Source organism: Lithobates pipiens, unplaced genomic scaffold (assembly GCF_037356315.1).
Source record: "Lithobates pipiens isolate NorthernLeopardFrog02 unplaced genomic scaffold, aLitPip1_a1.2 Scaffold_18, whole genome shotgun sequence".
Taxonomy (NCBI): domain Eukaryota; kingdom Metazoa; phylum Chordata; class Amphibia; order Anura; family Ranidae; genus Lithobates; species Lithobates pipiens.
This window is the reverse complement of record NW_027507758.1, coordinates 308337695-308364351: the sequence shown is the minus strand read 5'-3', so window position 1 is coordinate 308364351 and position 26657 is coordinate 308337695. Positions and strand designations below refer to the sequence as shown.

General features: G+C 44.4%; 1 protein-coding gene across 1 annotated transcript in view; it reads left to right on the top strand.

The window, feature by feature from the left end:
- LOC143987984 (thiosulfate sulfurtransferase/rhodanese-like domain-containing protein 3) overlaps positions 1-10627 on the top strand; it is a 30145-nt gene extending 19518 nt beyond the window's left edge. The window contains exons 2-4 of the mRNA XM_077487201.1: positions 833-1006; positions 6598-6757; positions 10323-10627. Coding sequence (XP_077343327.1) covers positions 833-1006; positions 6598-6757; positions 10323-10389 — 401 coding nt within the window. The 3' untranslated portion in view covers positions 10390-10627. The remainder of the gene's footprint in view (positions 1-832; positions 1007-6597; positions 6758-10322) is intronic.
- The last annotated feature ends 16030 nt before the right edge of the window (positions 10628-26657 follow it).

Below are 26657 nucleotides of genomic sequence, written 5' to 3'. Positions count from 1 at the left end.
GTTATCACAGCGTAATTTCTATAAAAAAATAAATAAAAAAGAATTCAGGCTTTAAAGGATAAGTTCACCTCATAAGAGCATGTTACATTTATTATATTTAGGGTGTAACATGCTTCTGTGAACCCACCTCCTACCACTATTGCTCCCTGCTCTGACAGCGAGCAGAGGGTTCCTCTCCCTACACAGCTGCTTCATTCATTCAGAAAGTTCTGAGAATGAAAAGGCTACAAATATTGTTTGCCACCTTGGCAGACCTACGTGTAGTTTGAACTGGCTGCTTAGCACACTTGTAGTTTATATCTTCTTCTTTTAGCTTTGTAACTGAATGAGCTATATGAGGATATAGGCACAAAGCTAGAGGAAAACTGCAGGAGTCTGATATTACTCCCATGCTGATCATGGGTGCAATGCTCTGCAGACACCACTATAAAAATAATAAATGCACATCCCTTTTTTTTTTTTTGAATAACTTGTCCTCTTAAACAAAAAAGTATAGAACCAGACAGCAGCTATGGAGCAACATCCCTGGTCACTGGAAAGTCAAATATATTGCCTCTTCTTTCACAGGTTGCTCTTTATTTACAAGTAACCCCTATCAAATTATCACTTTAATAAGGCATTACATACTTGACATGGAGAGGGGAAAGTGTGACAGATGGTGTCTGTAAGCATTGCAATGTCAGTTCTACATTCTTTTATAGGATACATCCTAAGCAGAGCACATACAATACAGCTATTCTTTCCTTTCCTTTCCTGAACTTGCTGAATATTACAAAATTTATATAAAGGTATCTTTGGATAATTTAACATTTTCCATTTAATTTTTTTGCAGCATTAAGTCCAAGATGGCATATGGTTCGCCATTTATCTGTTACTCCTGGCTTGACTGTTAAATACGAGGAGCTGAAGGACTTGATGAAGAATGATGGAGTTGTTCTTATTGATGTTCGGGAACCCTGGGAAATTAAAGAATATGGCCTTATTAAGGGATCAATAAATATTCCTTGTAAGTAATATGAGGCAAAAAAACAAGGTAGTGCTATAACCCCTGTCAGTTGTTAGTTTAGTAATTATTTTTTTGCCCTCTTGTCCCTTAGGGGAGATTTGCAGTTACTTCCTGTTTGGTTTATAAGAGAAAATCCCTGAAAATTAAGAGAATCCCTGGGTCATTAGAAGATTTCCCCTCTATTTTTTTTTTTTGTTGGGGACAACCCAAAATCCCCCCCCCTTTTAGTTAGTATGGTAAACAGGACAACTGGGGTGACCTTTCTTAACAGGGACACGGATAACAATAAAAAGCTAATAGGTGTTCTAATCCATCTCCAACGTTTCCAAAACTAAAAGAAGTTTTGCCTTTTTGTTTATTTAAATGTTGAACCTAAATAAATGGCTGCAATAATCAGTATTGTTTTCTCCAGCTCTGCTCCTAAGCCCACGTTCACATTAGGCTGATTTGGCATGCTATTTGACCATCCGGATTGTTGTGACGTTGACTTTGCGGCACTCCACTGATTCCCAAAAGTAGTTCCTGTACTACTTTTGGCAACTTTGGGGGGTTGAAATTGTGCGAGTTCAGCTCAACTCGTGGGATTTCTAACCTGCAGAAGTGTGAACCTGGGCTCACTGTGGATGTTTTAGAAAGGACGTTTTCCCATTTCTGGACAGGAGACCCACTTATGTGCTTTGGAAGTGGGGCTTGATGAGTGAAGCTGTTAATAAATTCATGGCTCCCACCATTATCCAGCTAATAGTTTTCCTGCAACAAAATAGCTCCTAACGTACCTTGGGTTGTCCTTTACATTGGGCAGGCAGTCCAGAACAGTTAAAATTGTTAGTTGATGGACATAAGGAGCTTCATGTACGAAGTGCTGCAAATTTCTTCTTACCCATAGCACCAATTGGCTTTCAGCTATAGCTTTTGCACTGCAGAACAAAGTAATGCTTGCTGTGTAAAACAAGGAAATGTTTGTTCCCTTTTTTCATGTATAAGCTGCTAATTTCTTTAAGAAGTTGAAGCTGATCTCCTGGTCAACTTCCTTGTTATCGGGGACATCAGGTGTTGCCCTTGACATAAGCAAAGGTCCGCGCATTATAAGCATTGAATATAATGCTACAGAAAGCTGTCAAACTACGGACATGCGACAGGAGATGCTCAAAGATTATGCTAGGCACAAAAAACCTAGTGAGAATAATCAAACTTGGAGAAGTGTGAGAAAGCAAACAACAAACATGTATACTCCCCCTATATGACTGCAGCATTGGTCTGATGCTGCAGCTGCACCTGTCAGCTATAAGATGGAGAACTGAGCACTCACATGACTGCTGATCACTTGGTTTTCATTGAGCAGAGAGCAGTGACCATCATTCACCGGCTCTCTGCTCTGCCCCTCCAGCAGTCCCTGGAGCATCAGACTGTGGAGGGGGCAGGAGCCACTGGCTCAGGCTCTGGGCCAGCTACTGGTCAGGCATCTAGGTTGATCCCAACCCTAAATTTGGGATCCCTGCAGAGCCTTGACTGGCTCTGTGACATTGACTGACAGCGGGTTTTAGCCCACTGTTGGCTCACTCCGGGTCACAGAAATAAGTAAATAAGAGAAATAAGTGCACTTACTTGACCCAAAAGAGACATATGGCCAAAAACTCGTTGGCCATACTACTTTTAACTACTAGAACTATAAAGTTTTTTTTTTTTTACTGGCCCAAGTAAGCAGAACAAAAAACAAGGATTTAGGCTGGGTTCACACTGCCGTATGGAGCGGTTCACAGCAGGGGTCCAGTGTGTCCCTGTTCATTATTTCAGGTCTGATTTCAGTTCGAATTTGAAACTGACCAGAAGACACACAGGAATCCTGTGCAATTCTCTCCGGAGATGTGTGAACCGGCTCCATAACGAGCCGGTCACAATCTTCTGACATTCGAATAGGATGTGGAGAATCTCGCATCCAGTTCACAATAGTGTGAACCCTGCCTTATACAAAGGTGGTTCAATAAAGGCCACAGGTCATCAAGTTTCAAAGGCTTCCCTACTCTACCCAAAACTAGAAAAGTTTTCTTGTTTTTTAATATACATTTTTTATATAATATATATATATATATATATATAATATTATTATATTGAGAAAGCAGAACAGTTGTATTACAGACAGAACATCCAAAGGGCCATTTTACAATCTTTAGCACAATTGACATAGTGAAGCAAGATGGCATAACTGATATCCATACTAAAAAAATATGGGGCAGAAGAGTGCAATCCCTGTGTTGCAACCAATCGGAAATGGGGAGATGTTACTTCGTAAAAGAGTTAGTGTACTAAACATGTCCAAGCATACATGCTCATAGTATTTGTACAAATTGAGGACCGTAGGAACCGAAAACAATTTAAGGTGATAAAAAAAGAACTACAAAGACAAGAGAGAAGGTAGAGTGTAGGAGAATAAATAGAAGAGGTGAAGGTCAGTATCCCGAGGGTTGGGCTGATGGCAATGGAGAAGCTGAGGTTGCAGTACTATATGATGGTAGACCATCAGTAAGAAAACAACAAAGTCAAAGTGTGAGGGGAGATGGTGCTCCACCCAAGGTTTCCAGATTTTGGTATACCATGTAAATCTGTCACATAAAAGTGCCTCAACTTTGGAACGGACCGTTGTTTGCGTTACTCTGTTCTTAAGAGATGTATGAGTTTTTGTTTCTTAGAATCCTACTTACCTAGATGGATGCAGTATCGTTCTCCCAGTGATGTTAACACTGAGAACTGAGCAATTGAACAGTCGTCAGCTGCTTTCTGCCCCCCCCACCCCCACCCCAATGCTCACTTGAGCGCTGCGTTGTGGAGGGTGGGAGCGGCTGGCTCAGCAGCTAGCTGGGAGGCTGAGCTGGGTGTCGGTCCAGGCATGTGGGTGGATTCCAAATCCACTGAGGCAATCTTGCCCGAGCCTGCACCAGGCTTTGGCTGTACTTCTCCTTTTAACCTCAGCCAGGTTCAATTGGGAAGCTTTCAATGAGCGGGCAATTGTTTAGCAGCTGTTGTCACTTGCAGACTCAAAGCCAACTGGTTTTTAGAAGGCTGCAAACTGAGCTGGGAGTAGGTACCTGTCAAAACCACATACACATTTCTGATACCTGGAAGGCAAACAAGCGCAGGTTCCTCTTTTGGGTGGAGCTCCGCTTTAAGTTGTAGATGGTGAAACATTTCTGAATATGAAGACTGTGAGATGACTGTAGCATAGAAAACTATTTAAAGGTAGTATGAGTGATAAAGTGACATAACCTACCTAAGCAATTAAATCTAGGTTTAACCATTTCAGCCCCGGAAGGATTTACCACCTTCCTGACCAAGCCCTTTTTTGCAATGAGGCTTTAACTGACAATTGCATGGTTGTACCCAAACAAAATTGGCGTCCTTTTTATTTATTTTTCCCCACAAATGGCTTTCTTTTGGTGGTATTTGATCACCTCTGCATTTTTTGCGCTATAAACAAAAAAAGCAACAATTTTGAAAAGGCAATATTTTTTACTTTTTTCTATAATACACCCCCCCCCCCCCCTCCCCCCTATTGATTAGTTTGCTCAAAAGTTATAACGTCTATAAAATAGGGGATAGATTTATGGCTTTTTTTGTTTTTCTTAATGGCAAATTTTTTTTTTTTTTTTCGTGACTGCGACATTGCAGCGGACAGATCAGACACTTTTGACAGTGATCAGTGCTATAAAAATGCACTAATTACTTTGTAAATGTCACTGGCAGGGCAGGGATTAACTGTGTTCCCTCAGTGTGTTCTAGCTGTGGGGGTGGGCTCACTAGAACATGGTCTTTCGCAGGAATTTGAAGACTTGGCTCTTCACACAAGCCAAGCACGTCGGGACCCTTTGGGGTAAGACTGCGCTATATCAAGATACCACTCAACTCATGACAGATTATTGCTCCCGATCACTGGGAGCAGTAGATCCCTGTCATGTTACTAGGCAGAACAGGGAAATGCCTTGTTTACATGGGCATCTCCCCACTCTGCCTCTCCGTGCTCCAGCACCCAATGACTGAGTGACGTACGGTTATGTGGTTTTGCGCACCCGTGCCACTTTGCCTACTTATATTGGCGTGAGCCAGTCGGCAAGTGGTTAAAAGGTGGATGGTGTGGTGTAAAGGCTGGAGGGAATGACAGTTTTTTAAGGTAAGCTAATTAGAAGTCGACAAATATGGGTTTTTCTCTGGCCGATGCCGATATTTAGAAGTCACGGCAGCCGATGGCCGATATGATGCCTATTTTTATTTCCCGTTTCCCCACAACCCCCACCCCCTCTTTCATCTCAAAAAAAAAATCTAACAGACACCTTTCCCACTGGGGCATTTTTCAGGCGATTTTGAGCTAAATATAGCGCCTGTAAAGTGCCTGCAAAACGGCTCCCCTGCAGTCTGTGTGAAAGACGGAGTGCTTTCACACTGAGGAGATGCGCTGGCAGGATGTTAAAAAAAAAAAAAAAAAAAATCCTGCAAGCAGCACCTTTTGGAGTGGTGTATACCGCTCCTCCACCACTCCTGCCCATTGATATGAATAGGCACCACTGCCGAAGCGCATGCAATGCGCTTTGGCAGCGGTGCTTCACGAGCACATTTAACTTTCCTCGGCCCCTAGCTGGGTTATATGCGCCCCACTAGCAGCCAAATAGCACCGCTAAAATGACGGTAAAGCGCCGCTAAAACTAGCAGCGTTTTACCGTAAACGCCTGCCCGCTCCAGTGTGAAAGCAGCCTTAATAAGTGATACAGAAAATTTCTTACATTTTAAACATTTATTAATCAAAACTTTTAGACTAACAAATGGGCTAACTTTACTGTTTTTTTTTAGAAAAGATTTAGTCTTTAAATGGTTAAACTGAGAACTCTACACACAGAGCTCAGTTCATTCATAAGTGTAAACCTTGTATCTCTTTGCTCTTTTCTTGGCAGACTGCCTAGAGAGGAGGAAAGTCACTTCACTGAAGACTCCGCAACTTGCATTGACTTCTATTACGGAAGTCATTTGCAAGTCGCTCTGTAGTTATCTGCACAATATGCCGATTAATAAAAAAATTGCAAATATCGGTCAACCTCTAAAGATAATAAAGACGCATGAGGTGGGAGGAAGCGACTAAAGCGGTCTTTTATGTATTGCATAAATTCAAAATCCGTTTCATTTCAGGTATGTTCTCATTCATGAATGTATAGATGTAGACATTTCCAATGTCTTAAAGGATAAGTCTACCCTAACGCTAAAGTCTCTACATCTACAGACACCCACAATCTAACACTAACCTATCTAGCCCTGTAAAGAAGAAATCAGAATACATGCCTTTTTTGAAGCTGAGCCGGTCTGGTCTCCAGCGGCGAAAGCTCTGCAAAGGACACAGCTGACAGTGGCTGTGAAATAGGAAGTGACGTCAGCTATAGTTACTATGGGGCTGTGTTTTCTGCCATGTATACTTTTCTTCTTTACAGGGTTAGTGTTAGATTGGGAATGTCTAGCTGTAGAGATTTTTGTTAAGGTTGACTTATACTTTAATAGACGTTTTGTTTATTTCTATATGTGTTTCTGTGTATATTTCCTGATATTTTTCTATTTAGTGGGTGATCTACAAGCTGGACTACAACTGACCCCGGAGGAATTTGAAGCGAAATATCATAAAAAGCTTCCAGAAAAATCCAACACTCTAGTGTTCTCTTGCCTGGCAGGGATTCGAAGTGGTAGAGCTTTAGAAGTAGCAACATCACTGGGTTACAATCGGTAAGCATATTGAGGGTCTTCCTTTCCCCCCCCCCCCTTTTTTTTTTTTTAAGCTATTGGTCGCATACAGAGCTCCAGCATTTAGTATCCTCGGTGAGACTCTACCGATTCTGTATTTTGCAGTTGTTAAGGTGCCCATCTAATCGTTTTTTAAATTATCGATTCTCCCAGCTGAAACCACCACCTTTTGGAAGGGAATTCCACATCCTTACCGCTCTAATAGTAAAGAAGCCTCAACGCAGGTTAATAGTTTGGTTTGGCATAGATTCTTCATGAATCCATGCTGATTACTGCTAATACCGTTTTCATTACTAAAATCCACAGCTGCCATAACCCCCGGTATCCTCTTCTTTGGCCGGCGGTCCGCTTTCAGATAAAAGTGGTCTCTGCGGCGGATTCGCCATGAGATCCATTAATTGGCGGCGGGAGAGGGCACCCCCTCCTCCCGCTGCACTCCGTTGCCCTCCGCCGCTCACAGGAGCAGTCGGCAGTGGTAGAGGAAATTGGATCATTTCACATGCTGGGTATGGAGACAAGTGAGGGGAAGATGGCCCCCACCCATCTCCATACCCAATGCAGGGCAGAAGCAACATCAAAACGTCACTTCCGCCCATACCTCTTAAAGGTCCATTTTTTTTTAAATGACAATTTTTTTTTTTTATTGCATTTTAGAGTAAATATGAAATCTGAGTCTTTTTGACCCCATATCTTATTTAAGCGGTCCTGTCATGCTTTTATTTATATTTATATATATATATATATATATATATATATATATATAATATAACACAAGGGATGTTTACATTCCTTGTAATAGTAATAAAAGTGACACAAACATGCAGAAGTGAACCCATACATGAGTAATGCCCGCATATGAAAACTGTGTTCAAACCACACGTGAGGTATTGCCACGATCGAGATAGAGCAATAATTCTAGCCCTAGACCTCCTCCTCTGTAATGCAAGCAACCTGTAGAATTTTTTTTAAACTTTTACTGTTGTCTTATTTTTTTATTCAAAGTGTATTTTTTCCAAAAAAAGTGTGCTTGTAAGACCACTGCGCAAATACGGTGTGACAAAGTATTGTAACTACCGCCATTTTATATTCTCTAGCGTGTTAGAACCCCCAAACATTATACGTTTTGTTTTTTCTAAGTAATTTTCTACCAAAAAAAAAGTTAGTTTTTTAACTTGTAAACAACAAACCTCAAAGAGGTTCGGTCCTTAAGAGGCTAAGGAACTCCAGTCAAGTAAATGCCAGACCTTTGTTCATAATTTTTACAAACCGTCTACTAACTGGTATGGAACCAGCTGATTGGAGAAAAGCCAATGTAGCGCCAATATTTAAAAAAAAAAAGACCAAGATATAGCCCTGGGAACTACAGACCAGTTAGCCTAACATCAATAGCATGCAATCCTTGGAGGGGGATAAGGGATTACATACAAGATTCTAGTAATGAAAATGGTATCATTAGCAGTAATCAGCATGGATTCATGAAGAATCATTCTTGCCAAACCAATCTATTAACCTTCTATGAGTGGGTGAGCTGCCATCTAGATAAAGGAAGGCCCATAGATGTGGTGTATCTGGATTTTGCAAAGGCATTCAATGCAGTTCCCCATAAACTTTTACTGCACAAACAAAGGTTCGTTGGCATGGACCAAAGGTGAGTAAATGAATTGAAAACTGGCTACAAGGGGTGAGTTCAGAGTGTAGTAGTGATAAATGGGGAGTACTCGGAATGGTCCGGTGTAGAAAGTGGAGTCCCACAGGGTTCTGTCCTGGGACGAATCCTATTTAATTTAGTCATAAACTATCTGGAGGATGGGATAAACTACTCAATCTTAGTATGTGTGGATGATACTAAGCAAATCGGGGCAATAATTTCTCCGCAGGACGTGGAAACCTTGCAAGAAGATTTGAAAAAATTAATGGGGTGGGCAAATGAGGTTTATTGTGGGGGAAAAATTTTAAAATGATGCGTTTGGGTGTCAAATATGACTCCAGATTGCTCACTAGTTGGAGAACCTCTGGGGGATTCTAGGATGGAAAAGGACCTGGGGGTCCTAGTAGATGATAGGCCAAGCTGCTGCAAGCAAAGCAAAGTATTGGCATGCATTAAAATGATAATTCTCCCACTTTCCAAGACTCTAGTCCGGCCACACCTGGCGTGTGCCGTCCAGTTCTGGGCACCATTCCTCGGGAAGGATGTGCTGGAACTGGAGAGAGTCCAGAGAAGGGCACCAAAACTAATAAAGGGACTGGAGAATATTAGTTATGAAAAAAGATTACGAGCACTAAACGTATTCTCTCTGGCGAAGACACTTGAGAGGGGAATATGGTTTCAGTGTACAAATATCATACAGGTGACCCCACAATAGGGATAAAACTTTTCCGCGCAAGGGAACTTAAAAAGACACGCGGCCATTCACTAAAATTAGAAGAAAAGCGGTTTAACCTTAAACTGCGTAGAGGGTTCTTTACTGTAAGAGTGGTAAGGATGTGGAATTCTCTTCCACAAGCAGTGGTTTCAGCAGGGAGCATAGATAATAATAAAAAAAAAAATATTGGGCACCTAAATGACCACAACATACAGGGATATACAAAGTAATATTCACATAAAAGCACACACGGGTTGGACTTAATAGACTTGTTTTTTTTCAACCTCACCAACTATGTATTCTGACAGCGGAAACTAATCTGTGGACTACTCTGCTGTCAGAATACAATGATCAGTTTTGCTGCCGTGCTGATCAAAGGAAAATTTTCCAAACTTCCCATTGTATAGAAGCCGATCATTAGATCAACATCTATTTGAGCGAGAATGGCGGCGGATGGATCGAAATTTGCCCGGTGCTTGCTGAACCGGACTATTTTCAATCCATCTACGGGCAGCTTAAATAGTCGTGCAAGTTTATTCATTTTTGTTAACTACAAGATGTACAAGCCTCATAAGTAAACTGGATATGGGACTTCTTTACAATTGCATACAGGAGCCTTTAGTTGTACTTAAAGGTCCAGCTTTTGCAAAATCGGTGTATATTGTGTGCAATGTGCATGCCCTTGCCATTTTTTTTTTTTTTCATTTGGCCTTGGGTCCATGCATAGGTATGGACCTGGGCTGAAGAAAGTGTGGATGGACTACTAGGGGGTGAGGGAATCGCTAGTGAAACCTTGCACCGTCCTTCTGCCATGTAGGAATACATATAAAGCGTTAATTCACTGGAAGCAATAGCAGTGACTGCTTGATGCAGATTTGTGGGTAGAGCCACACATAGTTGTGCTGAATTAAGAAAATGGCACATTTCTGCCAAAAGAAGCACCCCACTTTCAGGGATCATGTATGCAAACATGCTTCAAGTTACATACTAAAAATAGGTGTAACAAGCATAGTCTAAAACCTGTATTTAGCCTTTAACGCAAGGTCCAATTTTAATTGTTTTTCAAGTGTTTTATTAACCAATACCATGCTAGTAAGTATATAATGCTTGAAAACTCAGTTCAAACTATAAACCTTATGTAATGAGTGCTTTTTGCACTAATGTGGAATGTCTCTTCTCTTTAGGGTCCATCATTATTCAGGAGGCTTTGATGACTGGACTAAGCGTGAAGCACCAGAAAAAACACAATGAGCCACAGCTAATTTTATATATTCATTCAAAGAACTACTTAAGATATACTTTTTACATGTTGTTAATGTCACAGAGAGCATAGTGGTGCCTTACAGCATATTTTAGTCTAAACTGAATATGTGTAGCCACGTGCAGTATGAATGTATACCTTTAAATATATAGTTTTTTTTTTGTTTTTTACACTGGGCTGTGCCTCAGAATGACCAAAGAACTATAATACATTATTGATGATTTGTTATATTATGTTTTCATCTGTATAGACGCTATGTTAATGTATCTTTTGAGGGCAACATGGGAAAAACCTAAATCCTTTAACTTACATGGTTGAGAGATGCCTTTTTAAAGTGGCATTCCACCTGTTTAAAAGTCAGCAGCTACAAAAAAGGGAAGCTGCTGACTTTTAATAATCAGACACTCACCTGTCCCAGAGTCCAGCGATGCAGGTGTATGAAGCCCTGCTCCTCTCCCTTGCCCTGGCATTCTAACTGTGGGTGCTCGGCTATGGCTTCACAGCCAGGCACGCACTGAAGGGCCGGGCAATCTACTGGGACCTGTGACGTGTCCCAGAAGATCAGGGAGGGAGGTGATCTTCCTTCTGGTGTCAGGGGCGGAAGTGGGAGCTGGGTGCCTCTAAAAACAGGGTACCAAAAAAATTACAAAGAGAGCCAAATCTTATATTTGTACTAAAATTAAATGTGGCATGTCAGGGGGTCACCAGCACTTAAAACTGATGTTCCATTTTTGGGTGGAACTCCACTTTAAGCTATATGTGGTGTTAGAAAAAGTGATTTTCACAGAGCATCAGAGACGCTATATTATAGCAACATGTATTTTGCATGTGTAATAGACTTTTTTTTTACATTTTAGCTTGACTTAACCAACGTATGTTATAAGTCTGTGGCAGCAGAGGGTTTTAAACACACTCCACAAGATGATAATTGCAGCGCTAATTCAATACTATAAAATATTAGTGTGAAAATTCATGTACAAAAAAATCATTCACTAAATATCAAAGTCCTCCAAGCAAAACATGAAAATATTTTTAACCAAAATGAATGTCAAATGAAATGAGTTTGAATAAATGGTGTAACAACTTTAAAAAAAAAAAAAAAACTCCAGCACCGGTATTAATCTTCCAAATATAGAAAAATCTTTGATCCAAGACCACCACCACTAATACAGGAAAACACACCTATCGGAAGTGTGTGCCTATAAGGCTGGGTTCACACTTGTGTGAATTGGATGCGGGGGTTTGGCTCGGTATACAATAGTGTAGCATCTTCCACCTCCAAATTTATTTGACACAAGTAATTGAGGTACTCAAAAAAGCTGTTTTGAAGCATAAGCTTAAAATAAAGCATATAAATGTGTCGGCAAAGATGGACAGAGAAACTGCCAGTCTTTTATGGCTCACATAAACCTCAAAAATGACAGGACACAGTTCCTCTTCACTCAAAAGGGTTTTAAACAGATTCCACAAGCTAATTGCTTTCTGTGACCTTCTGAAGTGTGTGCACCCACACGACCCCCTCCTCTGGTATGCTTCCCTCTACTGCTGGCGGGCCTGGGACCCACATAACTGGTGTTGACAGGTGGAGGGGAAGAAGACCAGCAAACATCTGGTTGCTGACCTCCCCTAGTGGTAAAGAACCCAGAAAAAACACATACAATGTCACTTTCATTGGCCACTGTGGCCATGTAAGAAACTAGTGGAGGGCAATCAATGCTCTGTTGGATATGGTCAAAGGCAGGTAAGACATCAGAGGTCTCGTTAAAGAGAACCTTTCATAAACCGTTTATATCACATAGGGGACTTTTTATTATTATTATTCAGGATTTATATAGCGCCAACAGTTTGCGCAGCGCTTTACAACATGAGGGCAGACAGTACACTTACAATACAAATCAATACAGGAGGGACTAGAGGGCCCTGCTCGTTAGAGCTTACTCTCTAGAAGGGAGGGTCAAGTTGAAACAAAAAAGGTAATAACTGTGGGGAATGAGCTGATGGAAAATATGAAAATACAGTTGTTAGGTGTGGGTAGGATAGGCTTCTCTGAAGAGAAGGGTTTTCAGGGATCGCCTAAAAGCTAATAAAGTAGGAGATAGGCAGACAGATTGGAGTAGGGTATTCCATAGGATTGGAGAGGCTTTGGAAAAGTCCTGGAGGCGAGCATGGGAGGAGGTGATGAGGGAGCGAGAGAGCAGGAGGTCTTGAGAGGAACGAAGAGAACAAGTGAGTTGGTATTTAGAGACTACGATAGTGATGTAGCTGGGGGGCAGAGTTGTGGATGGCTTTGTACGTAATTGTTAGTATTTTGAATTTAATTCTTTGGCTGAGCAGATGCCAGTGGAGGGATTGAGAGAGAGTAGCAGCAGAGACAGAGCGATTGGTAAGGTGGATGAGTCTGGTAGCAGCATTCTTGATGGATTGAAGAGGTGATAGACTATGTAGAAGTAAGCCAATGAGAAGGGAGTTGCAGTAGTCGAGGCGAGAGATGACCAACAAGTGAATTAAGAGCTTTGTTGTGTCATTGGTTAGAAAGGGGCGTATATTTGATATAAAGTTTGTTAAAAAAAAAAAAGTATCAAAAAATAGGATTTTTTTTGTACTCACTGTAAAATCCTTTTCTCTGTAGTTCACTGACTGACACAGCTCCTTTCTTAGACCATCGGTTATTACGCCACCTTCAGGAGAGGACGAGGCAGAACATGTTATAACAAAACCAAAACTTTCCAGTTCCGCACTAGGGGAGGTCCCTTAGGTAACAACCCCCCAGCCTGCTTCCTGCAGCCTCAGTAAGTCAACAAGCAGTATAACGTAAACAAAAAAAATAGGAGGGGAGGGTGCTGTGTCAGTCGGTGAACTACAGAGAAAAGGATTTTACGGTGAGTACAAAATCCTATTTTCTCTTACGTTTGACACTGCTCCTTTCTTAGATCATCGGGATGTCCCCAAGAAGTGGCAAAATGAGGGGTGGGAAACAGCAAAAAAAAAACTTCACCCACAATGGCATGTGGGAAACAGTATAAAAATTCACCCACAAAACACAACGTGGAACTTTTACCCACAAAAAGCAGAGTGATCCTCAAACTGGGAGTCACTACCTTACAAACTGCCCCAAAAACTTGCAGTAACAAATGCAACAGTGCATTTACTTAAAAATAACTTTTTTACCCCAAAAAAACAGGAAAAAATTTAAGTGCAATTGCAAATTACACGGGCGCCTGCAAAACTTTGCGGCCAAAACAGGCATCAGCCGATGCACTGCCATCTACCTTGTAGAAATGTGTAAAGGTGTGAACAGACGACCAAGTTGCCGCTTTACACACTTGCGACAGGCGCTTGATGGTGGAAGGCCCAAGACATACCAAATCGCCCTGGTGGAGTGGGCCGTGACCGGAAAGGGGGGCACCTGCCCCTTTAAGGCGTAGGCCTGTACTACAATCTGTCTGATCCACCTGGAAATGGTGGACAGTGAGACCTCAATGCTTTTTTTTAGACCAGCCACCGAAACAAACAAGGAGTCTGACTTCTGCAAGGGAGCCGTAGCCAACAAATACACCCTCAGAGCCTGGACCACATCCAGGGAATGAAGGGCCACCTCTTTAGGATGTGTAGGTTTAGGACACAGAGATGTCTTCATTAAAGTTGAATGCCGAAACCACCTTCGGCAGAAAAGAAGGTTGCGGACGCAACACTACCTTATCCTTGTGGATAACCAGATAGGGCGACTTGCAAGACAAGGCCACCAGTTCCGAAACCCTCCTGGTCGATGTAATAGCCACTAGAAAGACCACTTTCTAGGAAAGGGGCAACAGAGGGATCTCTCTGATATTTTCAAATGGTGGTTTCTGAAGCACCGATAACACCAGCTTCAGATCCCACGAAGGTAACGGTGGGCGCACCGGAGGAACTACACGTCGGACCCCTTGAACAAAAGTGCTCACTAGAGAGTGAAACGCCAGGGGTCGCTGAAAAAAAAAAGAGAGCCAAAGCTGATATTTGTACTTTAATGGTGCTTAAAGCCAATTTCTGGTCTATTCCTTGCTGTAAAAACAGGATTCTGGATATAGAATAGGAGCGGGCCTTCCAGGTACGATGATGTTTCTCCCGAGAAGATTTCCGTGCTGTCAACATAGTTGGAATCACCAAGTCCGAAAGGCCCCGGTTCAACACCTGGCTCTCAATAGCCATGCCATTAAAACCAGCGCCAGTAAAGCAGGGTGGAGAATCGGACCTTGAGACAGCAGGTCCTCTCGTAACAGCAGTCACCAGGGGGCGTCCGCCACCAGGCGCACTAGGTCTGCGTACCAGGGACGCTGGGGCCAATCTGGGGCAATCAGAATTACTGGAATCCCCTTGGCCTCCACTCTGCAGAGCAGATGTGGTAACAGTTTTAGCGGAGGAAAGGCATAGATCAGCTGGTACTGACCCCACAGAGCCTCTGACGCGTCTGCCCAAGGATCTCTTGTCCTGGATCCTGATCAGACGCTCAAAGTCTTATCGACCATGTGGAGAGGCATAGCCTGAGCGCTTGCAGCTCGAGCACATTGATCGCAACTTGGATTCCTCCTCCGACCAGAGGCCCTGGGTCGACTGAACTCCCATTACTCCACCCCAGCTGGTTAGGCTGGCGTCCGTTGTGATCACTGTCCAATTCAGAGGTAGGAATGACTTCCCGGACCGAAGTGCCGGGGACCTCAGCCACCAGAGCAGGGAATCCCTGACTAACTGGCTCACCTGAATCTGCCAATCCAGAGATTACAGAGATTTGTGCCATTTCTTCAGGATCTCCTTCTGCAAGACTGGTGTGAAACTGGGCATACGGTACTGCCTAGAAGGATTCTACCAAAAGTGTAGCGACGACCACCTGCGGTTCATCAACAGGTTTACCGTGGCTCAGAGTCTGCAGCTTGTCTGAAGGGAGAAACACTTGCTTCCATGGAGTCTAGCAGTAAGCCTAGGCACTCCAAACGCTGAGTCGGTATGATCACCGACTTTTTTAGGTTCAACAGCCACCCAAATTCCTGCAGGGTCTGCGTTGTGATCGCCACATCCTCCTCTAATTCTGAGGCTGAAGATGCTCTCAGGAGGAAATCGTCTAGGATCGCGATCCCACGTTGTCGCAGCAACACCAAAACAAGAGCCAATACCTTGGTAAAGAATCGGGGGGGCTGATCCAAGCCAAAAGGGAGCGCCACAAACTGTATTGGGCTTCCCCAACTGCAAATCGCAAAAACTTCTGAGGCTAAAGGCATATGGGTATGTGCAGGTACGCATCCTGGATGTCCAAAGATGCTAGGGAGTCCCCTTGATGGAGTGCAGTGACTACTGAGCGGACCGATTCCGTTCTGAACATCTGTACTTTTACAAAGTAATTGAGGGCTTTTAGGTCCAAGATTGGACTACCCCTTTTTTGAGGACTACAAACAGATTGGAGTAGAACCCCTGGAATCTTTCCTGCTCTGGAACAGGTACTATCACCCTGCGACTCAGCAGGTCCTTTACCGTCCCCATTGGGGCCTCCCGGCTTGCTGCGAGTACGGGTATGCTGGAGGGGAAAAATCTATTTGGTGGCCAAGAGAGGAACTCTATCTTGTAGCCAGAGGAAATCAGATCGCAGACCCATTGGTTGGACAGCCGAGAGACTCACCGGGCTGAAAACCTTCATGCGTTAGCACTTTTACTCACAGGCTTGCGGTTCCAGGGACATTTTGTCCTTCAGGGGTCGTCCTGACGGGCTGGGGACGTTTCGCCAAAGCCCCGGACAGACGAAAAAGCCGTTTATGACCGGAAAATGAGGGCCCTTGCCTACAGCGTGGCTCCTTAGCCTTCCTGGTCTATGGGAGTAGGGTACCCTTACCACATGTGGCATTTTTAATAATGTCATCCAACGAGGCTCTAAAGAGCTGCTTGCCAAGGAAGGGTAAATCCATCAGGGCTTTTTTAGATGTCTGGTCAGCCAACCAGCATTTTAACCAAATCAGGCGCCTCAGCACCACTGACGACACTGAAGCCCTGGATAACAGAGGCTGTGTCACAAACATACTTAAGGCCTAACACTAACTGGTCTGCTAGTTCCACGCAGACAGGAGAAGCCTGTTGCTCCCCCAATTCGCGGTGCAAATGTTTTGCCCACTCATTAAGTGTCTGCGACACAAGTGTGGATGCCAGTACTGGTCACATTGCTGACCCCACTTCCGTAAACAAGGAATGAGCCACAGCCTCTGCCTCCCTGTCCGTGGGGTCTTTAAAGGCAGGAGTCCCCTCTACCGGGATCGTGGTTACTTTGTTTAACCTGGATACTGGGGGGTCCACGGCCGGAGGAGCCGACCATTTTTTGAGAAGGCTCTCCTCAAAAGGGGCACTGCCATATTTAGCGACCGAAAAGGTCCATTGTGGTTGACCCCCATTCCTTGTACATGAACTTATTAAAATAAGTCAGATACGGAAATGCCTTAGGTGTACGGGCTGGCTTACGAGACCCAAAAGGGACCACTACATCAGCAGAGGGATCTGCTGTCTCCTGAATTTTCAGGGTATCCCGCACAGCCGTGATAAGTGCTCCAACAAGCACTTTATCGTGCACGGAGCCGGACGGTGACTCTCACTGTCCGATCGGTCCTGGTTCGTGTCATCTGAAACGACAGAGCAGGGGTCACCAGCCTCAGCGGGGCCGGAGTCTGCATCAGAGCTCCCCGGAGGATGGGGGGGCAGGGCCCATTTTCTTTTTTACCACCACATGCGCCGACCTCCATCTTGGCAACATATTAAGGGCCGCCGACAAAGCGTCCAGAGGCACTGCACTGTCTGCAGGCAAACCGGTTGCAATTGCCTGGATTTCGGGGGAAGAAACACCAGTTTCTGAAGCCATGCTGATCCTACCCTGTCTGCCACCTGTTGGGGACTTAGGAGGGTGGGACCATCACTGTCCTAACTGCTGCAGGCTGAGGGGCCCCCACCACAGGACTCACCACCCTGGCCAAGTTCTGCGCTGTCCAGCTAGGCGTGCCTGTGTCAGCTCCCAGATGCTTGTGAGAGAAAACCGCACTGTGTTGAGCCCCACTGTACAGCGCTGAACATAAAAATGTGTTCAGGCTTCAACAAAATGGCCACCAAGCATCCAGTATAAAGGACATAAACACAGGGAAAATGACCGCCGGACTACAGTAAAATGGAGTCAGACCATGCTGCTCCCTGGTCACACCAAAAATGTCCGCTGAACACTGTATGCAATGAGGGACAATGGAAACAGGCAGAGGAAATGGCGGCAAACAGTGATCAGCAGACACGCCCTACAGCCATCCAGGGCACAGCTACCTAACGCAGTCCCCACCCCAGGTGAGAGCCCCCCACCTGGGGAGTCCATCTATGGCAAACACACGGCTCAGCAGCCCATGCAGCATTCCCCACAGGGAATGGGGGGGGGGGGGGAATGGTACCTGGGCCTCGTGTCCGAAGAAACAAGGTATTTTTTTGCGAATATATAAATAATGATATAGCGCTCTATCCAAAACAAACATAATATATGAAATTATTAAAAGTTCATAAACAGTGATATGCCTGCTGGGGGCCCTGGACGAGGAGTCCCTTACCCCGGCCGTTTGCACGGCGATTCTTAAGCTGCTTTATATGGCTCGTAAACTGATAGCCCAGATGTGGATCACGCCCAGGGTACCCAGCAGGCAACAGTGGATTGATCGGGTTAACGGGATGTTGATACGTGAAAAGCTGGCATACCAACATAGAAATACCCCCCAAAAGTTTTATAATATGTGCCAGGACTGGCTGGACGTCCCAGGTCTGGCACCGCACCAGTTGATCCAGAATAGGTTACTGCAGGGCTGATCTGTCCTTGATATTTCCCATGGGTCCTGTTTTACCTGTTTGGTTTGGATGTATACAATTGTTGAAGAATGCTTTTGAATGCCAATAACTGTGGGTATTGCGTACGGTACTGGCTCTATATGTTCCGTGGCTCAGGGATCTCTGACTATCTCCCCCTCCCCCTAGTTTATTCTGCTTTCTTTTTCTGTTACTTCTTTTTTTATTTTTTTTATATATTTTTTTTTGTTCCTATTGACTAAGAAAATGTAAAATTTGAATACTGTAACTGCACAATAGTGTTCTCCTTTTTCCCTCTTGCTTCTTATGCTGAGGACAGATTTGCTGACATCCTGTCTATTATCCAGTCTCCCTTATTCTTATTTACTGCACCTCCTTGATATGCTGGTTCTGGGAAGATTATGTTTGTTACTCTGATTTCATATTGTGTTTGTTCTCATTATGTGAGGCCATTGTATGGATGTCTTGTACCATTATGTTTCTCTAATAAAACCTTTTTCTGATTAAAAAAAAAAGTTCATAAACAAATATAATGGGTGGCTTCAAATGCGATATCCTCAGATATGGTAATCACATCCATACGCAGAAGAAGGAATAGTCATGATCCATTTCATACGCAGAAGAAGAGGGGAACCGTCACCAACACCCAAAATCACTGACTCTTACCATAAGTCTGAAGATAAAAACGCATGTAGTAAATCACCAAGGGGGAGGCAGTTTTCTATGCTGATTTCCCTTCGTCTACAGGAACGCAATCATCTCAATGGGAGTCATCCAATGGGGAAAGAGGATTCCTATTTCTGCTTAGTGGGCACTTCACTTCCCAGGAACTGCTTAAATCTCCAGACCAACAATCCTCCCAAAAACCATAGAAAACATAAAACAAAGTGGCCTCATTGCGCAGGTTTACTGATAAATCAATAACCTTTTATTCTCTAAAAACGTAGTTCAACTCACATTTTGCGAATGCTTCTCTTTTTAGAGAGCTGGACCCTGGGATCCAGTACTTTTTGGTAGTAAGGCCATAAAGTTTTATTGGCAGGGTGCTGTTGCAGGTCCAGGATTGTGGGTAACCTCTAGGTTCCTCTGTTCCTGAAGGTTTCAGAGCCCACCGTGAAGGGTGAAGATTGGGTTTATCTCAGATAACCCTGCGGTGAGGAAAGGCAAGTGGAGATTTTCTTATGAATTTCTCCTTTTAAGTTATAATGTTGTCATGCCTATGCGTCAGTACTGGGGGCTGTATTGCGCACTCACCACCTGATGCTGTAAACAGCGCTGTGTCAGAAGCCTTCATTTCCTCCTCTCCAGCCACAAGCAGATCCTCCGGTAAGAAAAGGGGGGACTGGTTCTCCTCCTGCACCCCTAATTTTGAAATTAACCCCTTTCGGGGGAACCTATATGTCAAAAGCATTCCTTTAAAAAAAAACACAAACCGCCCAGCGGTGCTTTTTACCCCCGCCGCCATATCAGCTGTTTGCAAGTCGCCGCAAGTCCACCGCTCGCGTGGGAAAACACTTTCTTTTGAAAGATGGGGGGGCGTAATTAGTGCAGGGGGTGGGGCTAACGGCATCAGACGCCGGTCACACGTGGAGGAAGTTTTTAAAGCACTGTGTGTGTAGCTGCTGCTGGCTGTGGAAGGAAACATGAGCAGGAGGTGGCCTACTTCAGGTTTGGTGACACAGGCATTCCCTTTGACACATTATTACTTTACCAGGCTAGGTATTAATAGCAGCTTATAGCGCTGGACTATAACCTAGCAGTGTAGATTCTGTTTGGTAGCGCCTCTGCTTTTGTGCTTCAGGCTATGAGTGGAAGAGGGACCAGGAACTCTTCTAAGGGTTCTAAACGGTCAATGGTTTCACAACAAAATAAGTCAATTTCCAAAAGAATGTCATCCTCCTCTGAGAGTGATGCGGCCGGCCGGTCAGGGGAGACTGTTGTTGCAGCTGCACTACACACTTCAGTGTCTGTATATAATCACCCAGGTTTTCTCTTCTACCATTTGTAATTTGGAAAAGAAGATTGATGCTATGATATCTCTCCATAGTGGGTCCAAGAATAGTAGATCCCCATCCAGTACTCAGGACCCTCTTATTGAGGTGCAAGGGGCAGGGGAACAGGAAGATCTTCCAAGAGATTTGGAAGATACTAATATATCCTCTTCTGAGGATCCCAATATAGAGGGAGTAGCATCACAAGACAGGTTGCTTGTGCACTCTCTTACTAAATTGGTTCGTTCAACCTTTTTGGTGTCTGCAGCGCAGGTTTTTGATGAACCCACCGCTGGTTTCGGATCATTAAAACCTCCCCCCATCTGGGGATGCTTTTCCTATTCATTCATGGTTAAAAAAGCTTATGTATTCTGAATGGGAACATCCAGATAAGCAATATTATCCTCCTAAGAAATTCTACACACTTTATCCTATGGAAGAGGATTTCTATAAGAAATGGGGGGGGGGGGGGGCGGGGGGGTTCCAGTAATTGATGCTGCAATTGCCTCAGTGAACAAGAGTCTCACGTGTCCGTGAAGTTCAAACATTTCTCCTTTAAACGTGCTTCCTCACCTGTGTCAGGGGCATCAGCCTCTAAGCAGTCTTGATGGCCTCAACCGTCAGGTTCAAGGGCAAAACCAGGGTCAAAAGAGATGTTGGGGAAGAAAGCCCACAAAGCAGAATGCTAAAGCCTCCTTATGAAGTGGCGTCCCCACTCGGGTTGGGGGAAGGCTCCTGCAATTTTCAAAGATCTGGCAGGAAAAACGTCAAGACAGATGGGTGGCTTCTTCAGTTTCTCTAGGTTACAAACTAGAGTTCCTAGAATTTCCATCTCCTCATTTCTAAGATCAAATGTTCCCAGGGATCCAGAGAAAAAAAGTCTCTCTTTCTAGCTCTGGATCATCTATTATCCCAGTTGGTGATATCAGAGGTTTCCTTAGAGGAACAGGGCACAGGTTTTTATTCAAACCTTTTCACGGTTCCAAAACGGAGAGCTAAGACCCATTCTAGATCTCAAAGATCTGAATTGGCACTTAAATATGCAATCCTTTCAGTTGTTTCCATCCTGCAAGGAGGGGAGTTTTGGGCTTCAATCGATATCAAAGATGTATATCTGCACGTGCCAATATTTCCCGCTCACCAGAAATTTCTGCTCTTCAAAATAGAAAATCATAATTTTCAGTTTGTGGCCCTGTCATTCGGTCTAGCCACAGCACCACAGGTGTTCTCAAACATTCTGGCACCCCCTTTAGTCAGATTAAAAGGGATTGTAAAGTGAATTTTTTATTTTATTTAAAATAACAAACATGTTATACTTACCTCCACTGTGCAGCACGTTTTGCACAGAGTGGCCCCGAACCTGCTCTTCTGGGGTCCCTCGGCGGCTGTCTCTGCTTCCTCCCGCAGATGCTTCTCACGTTCATGCGAGCTCCCTCGCATGGTGAGAAGCATCTGCGGGCGCGCTCCCGTGATATAGCCGCTCGCTGTATCACACGGCCCCGCCCCCTGGCGCTCCGCGTCAGTGGATGTGATTGACAGCAGCGCGAGCCAATGGCTGCGCTGCTTTCCATCCATCCACTCCAGCCAATCAGCGGCCAGGCTGAACGGTGGAAAGGACGTCGGGGGATGAGCGCGGGATTTTTGAGGGGTGAGGTAAGTAAAACGGGGGGGGGGGGGGGGGGGGGGGCTGGGGGCGCAGGCACTGTCAGATGTTTTTTCACCTTAATGCATAGAATGCATTAAGGTGAAAAAACATTTACCTTTACAACCCCTTTAAGGGCTCAAGGCATAACGGTCCTAGCCTACTTAGACAATCTACTTTTAATAGATCATTCAGTCTCAGGTCTAAACCAGAGTCTGATCACAAGTGTAAACTACCTGGAATCTTGGGTTGGATACTCAACCTAGAAAAATCCTCCTTAAAACCATCAAGGAGATTACAGTACTCTGGGCTGGTCATAGATACTTATCAAAACAAAGAAAAATCATTCCATTCGGCTGTGCATGAGATTGTTGGGAAAAATGGTGGCCTCCTTCAAGGCCGTCCCTTACGTACAGTTTCACTCAAGACTGCTACAAAACACCATCCTGTTGGTCTGGAAGAAAAAGATTCAGGCTTTGGATTTTCCAATACGCTTTTCCCCCAACGTAAGTCAGGGCCTACATTGGTGGTTGATATCCAGCAACCTCCAAAAGGGGAAATCGTTTCTGACAGTATCCTGGAAAGTGGTGACAACAGATGCCAGCCTTCTAGGCTGGGGAGCAGTCCTGGAAGAAGATTCCAGGGGAGATGGTCCAAGTTAGAGAGGACCTTGCCTATCAATATTGTGGAGATTCAGGCAGTACGTCTGGAATCTTGGACGGTCAGACTACGGGATTGTCCTGTCAGGATTCAATCCGACACTGCCACGGCTGTGGCTTACATCAATCACCAGGGGGGCATGAGAAGTTGTGCAGCCCAAAAAGAGGCGAATCATGTTCTAGCTTGGGAAGAACACAACAATCCTTGCCTATCTGCAATTTTCATTCTAGGAATAGAAAATTGGCAGGCAGACTACTTGAGACGCCAACAATTATTTCCAGGGGAATGGTCTCTTCACCCCATCTTCCTAGTGATATGTCAGAAATGGGGTATTCCGGACGTGGACCTGTTTGCGTCCAGATTAAACAACAAAGTCGACAACTTTGTGCCGAGAACGAGGGTTCCACTAGCATGCGGGACAGATGCATTAGTCTTCCCATGGGATCAGTTTTCACTGATCTATGCGTTTACTCCAGTTCTGCCACTTCCGCATCTTCTCCGCAGGATCAAGCAGGAACAAAAGGAGGTGATTCTGGTGGCCCCAGCGTGACCCAGAAGATCTTGGTTTTCCCGAGATCATAAAGATGGTGGTAGGAGTCCCTTGGCCAGACCTTCTCGCACAAGGTCTGGTATTCCATCCTACCTTACAGACGCTAAATTAAACGGTTTGGCTATTGAAACCCATATTCTAAAGGATCATGGGTTATCTCCTTCAGTAGTGTCTACTTTGGTTAATGCCAGGAAGCCGGCTTCCAGAATCATTTACTATAGAGTCTGGAAGGCATATGTTTCTTGGTGTGGATCCAGGGGTTGGCACCCCAGGAAGTATGACATAGCTAGGATCCTTGATTTCCTGCAAATGGGATTAGAAATGAAGCTGGCCTCGAGTACTATCAAGGGCCAGATCTCAGCCTTGTCTGTGTTTTTTTCAACGGCTTCTTGCTTCCCACTCTCTGGTGCGTAGCTTTATTCAGGGGGGTAACACAGATTAATTCCCCTACCAAGGCACCTCTAAATCCTTGGGATTTAAATTTGGTCTTATCGGCTTTGCAGAATCAGCCTTTTGAGCCTTTACGGGAAATTGACAAGAAAGATCATCTTTTTTGGTTGCCATTTCTTCTGCTAGAAGAGTATCGGAACTAGTGGGTCTGTCTTGTAAAGAGCCATATTTGATCATACTTAAGGATAAGGTGGTTTTGCATCCTCATTCTGAATTCCAACCAAAAGTGGTGATAGGTTTTCATTTACACCAAGATATTATTCTTCCTTCTTTCTTCCCGGAGCCTCAATCTAGGGAAGAGAAGGCACTACATTCTCTTGATGTAGTAAGAGTGATCAGAGTCTATTTAAAGGCGACCGCTCAGGTTCGCAAAACATATGTTTTGTTTGTACTGCCAGAAGGTCCAAAAAAAGGGGACAGGCAGCATCAAAATCTTCCAAATGGATTTGTCAAGTGATTGTTCAAGCTTACAGCTTAAAGAAAATTCCTCCTTTTCACGTTAAAGCACACTCAACCAGGGGGATTAGTGCCTCTTGGGTGGTGCATCATCAGGCCTCTATGGCTCAGATCTGTAAGACCGCAACTTGGTCTTCAGTTCATACATTTACCAGATTTTATCAATTCGATGTTAAAAGGTCATGAGGATATTGCCTTTGGGCGCAGTGTACTGCAGGCTGTAGTATGAGTCCTCTGGCCTCCTTTTTGCCCTACTTTTTTGTTGTGTCTCCCTCCCTTCAGTTGCCATTGCTATGGGACATCCCACATAGTAACTACTATGGCTCTGTGTCCCCTGATGTATGAAAAGAAAACAGGATTTTTAAAACAGCTTACCTGCAAAATCTTTTTCTTTGATGTACATCAGGGGACACAGAGGTCCCTCCCTTCTTGGTATACACTTGTATTGCTTGGCTACAAAACTGAAGACTCCCAGTAGTGGGAGGGGTTATATAGGGAGTACACCTCTTGCCTTAGGGCGTGCTAGTGTCCATTACCTATCAGTGGACCTATAACCCACATAGTAAGTACTATGGCTCTGTGTCCTCCTGATGTACATCAGGGGGACACAGTAGTAGCCCTAAAGAGATGATGCTTCTAAAGCATTACCTATAAAAAAAAATATATAGGTTACGGAAGGTCATTGTTTTGCAGGCATGCGCAATTCTAAATCTTGACGTGTTGGCTATATATTTACTTGATGCACCCTCATCTTTTATATTTCAAAAAAATTGGGTAATATAGTGTGAGCCATAAAAAAACTTTTACTGTGTTTTTTCCAGAAAAATTGATATTCTCCAGGGTGTCTGCATTTAGAAAATACGAGTATATAATTTTTGGAGGTTTTAACTGATCCTCGGGCCTAAAAAATAAAAATAAAAACAGCTCCAGCAGAGAAAAGGTTAAATACAGCAGTCAAACCCAAGTCTGTGTAATTTTAATGTGAAAAGAAACGTTTTAAGTAGTTTTGAAGCAACACTTGAAAATGGAAGGATTAAGCCCTTGAGCCAGGCAAAGCAAAAGGGTAGATTGACAGCAGCAAAAATTAAGTGTAGAATTTTATATGACCATCGACTGCCTACCCTTTCCCAAATCGGACCCAAAAAAAAACAGGACAGGCAATCCACATGGCGGCACATTCATTTACTTTAAGTTATTTTTGTATTTGTTTCTTGCAAGTCTGTCTCTGACCCAATCAAGGAAACAAACAGTGATGGCAATGCAAATTGGGTAAAAATAATGGCAGCTGGGAAGGGGGACACAATTGGACCTTGGAGGGCCCCCACATTTGTTGGGAAACTCATCTCAGTCCTTGTTGGCTATTTTGTTTGAGTCTTCATCTAAGGATGAGAGGAAAGGGCAATTGTACGATGGTAACTTGCTGCCCTAATAAGACTTGAAACTCAAAGCAGCACTCGCCAACACCCACCTTGCCATCACTGTAACAACCTTTCCATGCTAAGTTTTTGCTGCTGCAGAAGAAACCACCCCCCAGCTTGCCATAGGGACTGCTTACATAGTGTACCAGCTGGCAAAATCAGCCCTCTCCTGTTTGTTAATGTGGGACATACACAGGAAATATTTTTGGCAAGGCTGAAACTAAAATGATTGCAAGCGAATATTCCAATGGACTACTGGATATCAAGGATGTACCACTGTCTGGAGGTGGCTCAATATGACCTGGAGGTACTAGACTTCCCTGCTGCAGGTGTCATGTCAGAGGGTCTTCAGCACTGTGAGAAGAGGGGGAAATTTGTGACTAAGAAGCTGGCTTTTAGGCTCCGTTTCCGCTATTGCAACCCAAAACTACTGGGTATAACGCCTCACTCTGCTTCCAGAAGCTCATTTTTTTTTCTGTCTAGGATAGAAGGACCTGGCTCCCTGTAGGGCCCAATGGTCCTTGGATTTTTTTTCTATTCCTGTGATCTACAATCAACAGCCGGGCTGGGTGACAGGCTGGATAACAGATCCTGGTAGTCTCCCCAGCCTGGCCATTGAGCGCGTGCAGACCTTAGATACGCCCTGGGTCGGCCATGACATGCCCCGTTTGGTCCAAGGGTGGCCGGTGAGCTATATGATCTGGGGCACACATATGACCCGGGCTATTGTGTGCCATGGCCGACAGCCACCATGTACTGCTCGGGTGATGGGTCTGTACATGGAATGTGTCCAGCAGTCCCTGCAGGAGGGGTAAGTATGGTACCACCTGTCTCGGCAGGATGGAGCAGCTGGGCATTCCCTGGGAGGTCGACTAGGGGGTCTCTATCTCCCTTTCTTCTCTCCCTGTCCCTTTCCCTCCTCCCCATGTTTCTTCCAAAGTTTGTTTCGGCCTTTCATCTAAATGAGGACATTGTGCTTCCGTCTTTATGTCCTCGGCCGTCAAAACCCAAAGAGGTTGCTTTGCATTCGGACTCTGTGGGTGTATCTGTCTGCTACAGCTCCTTTTTGGAGGTCAGACTCCCTGTTCGTATTGGTGGCTGGTCCAAAGAAGGGCCTGTCGGTCTCGTCAGCCACCGTTTCTAGGTGGATCAGACAGATTGTGGTTCAGGCTTATGCGATAAGGGGGCAGGCGCCCCCCTTTCCTGTCATGGCACATTCTACCTGGGCTTTCCGACATCAAGCGTCCATTTC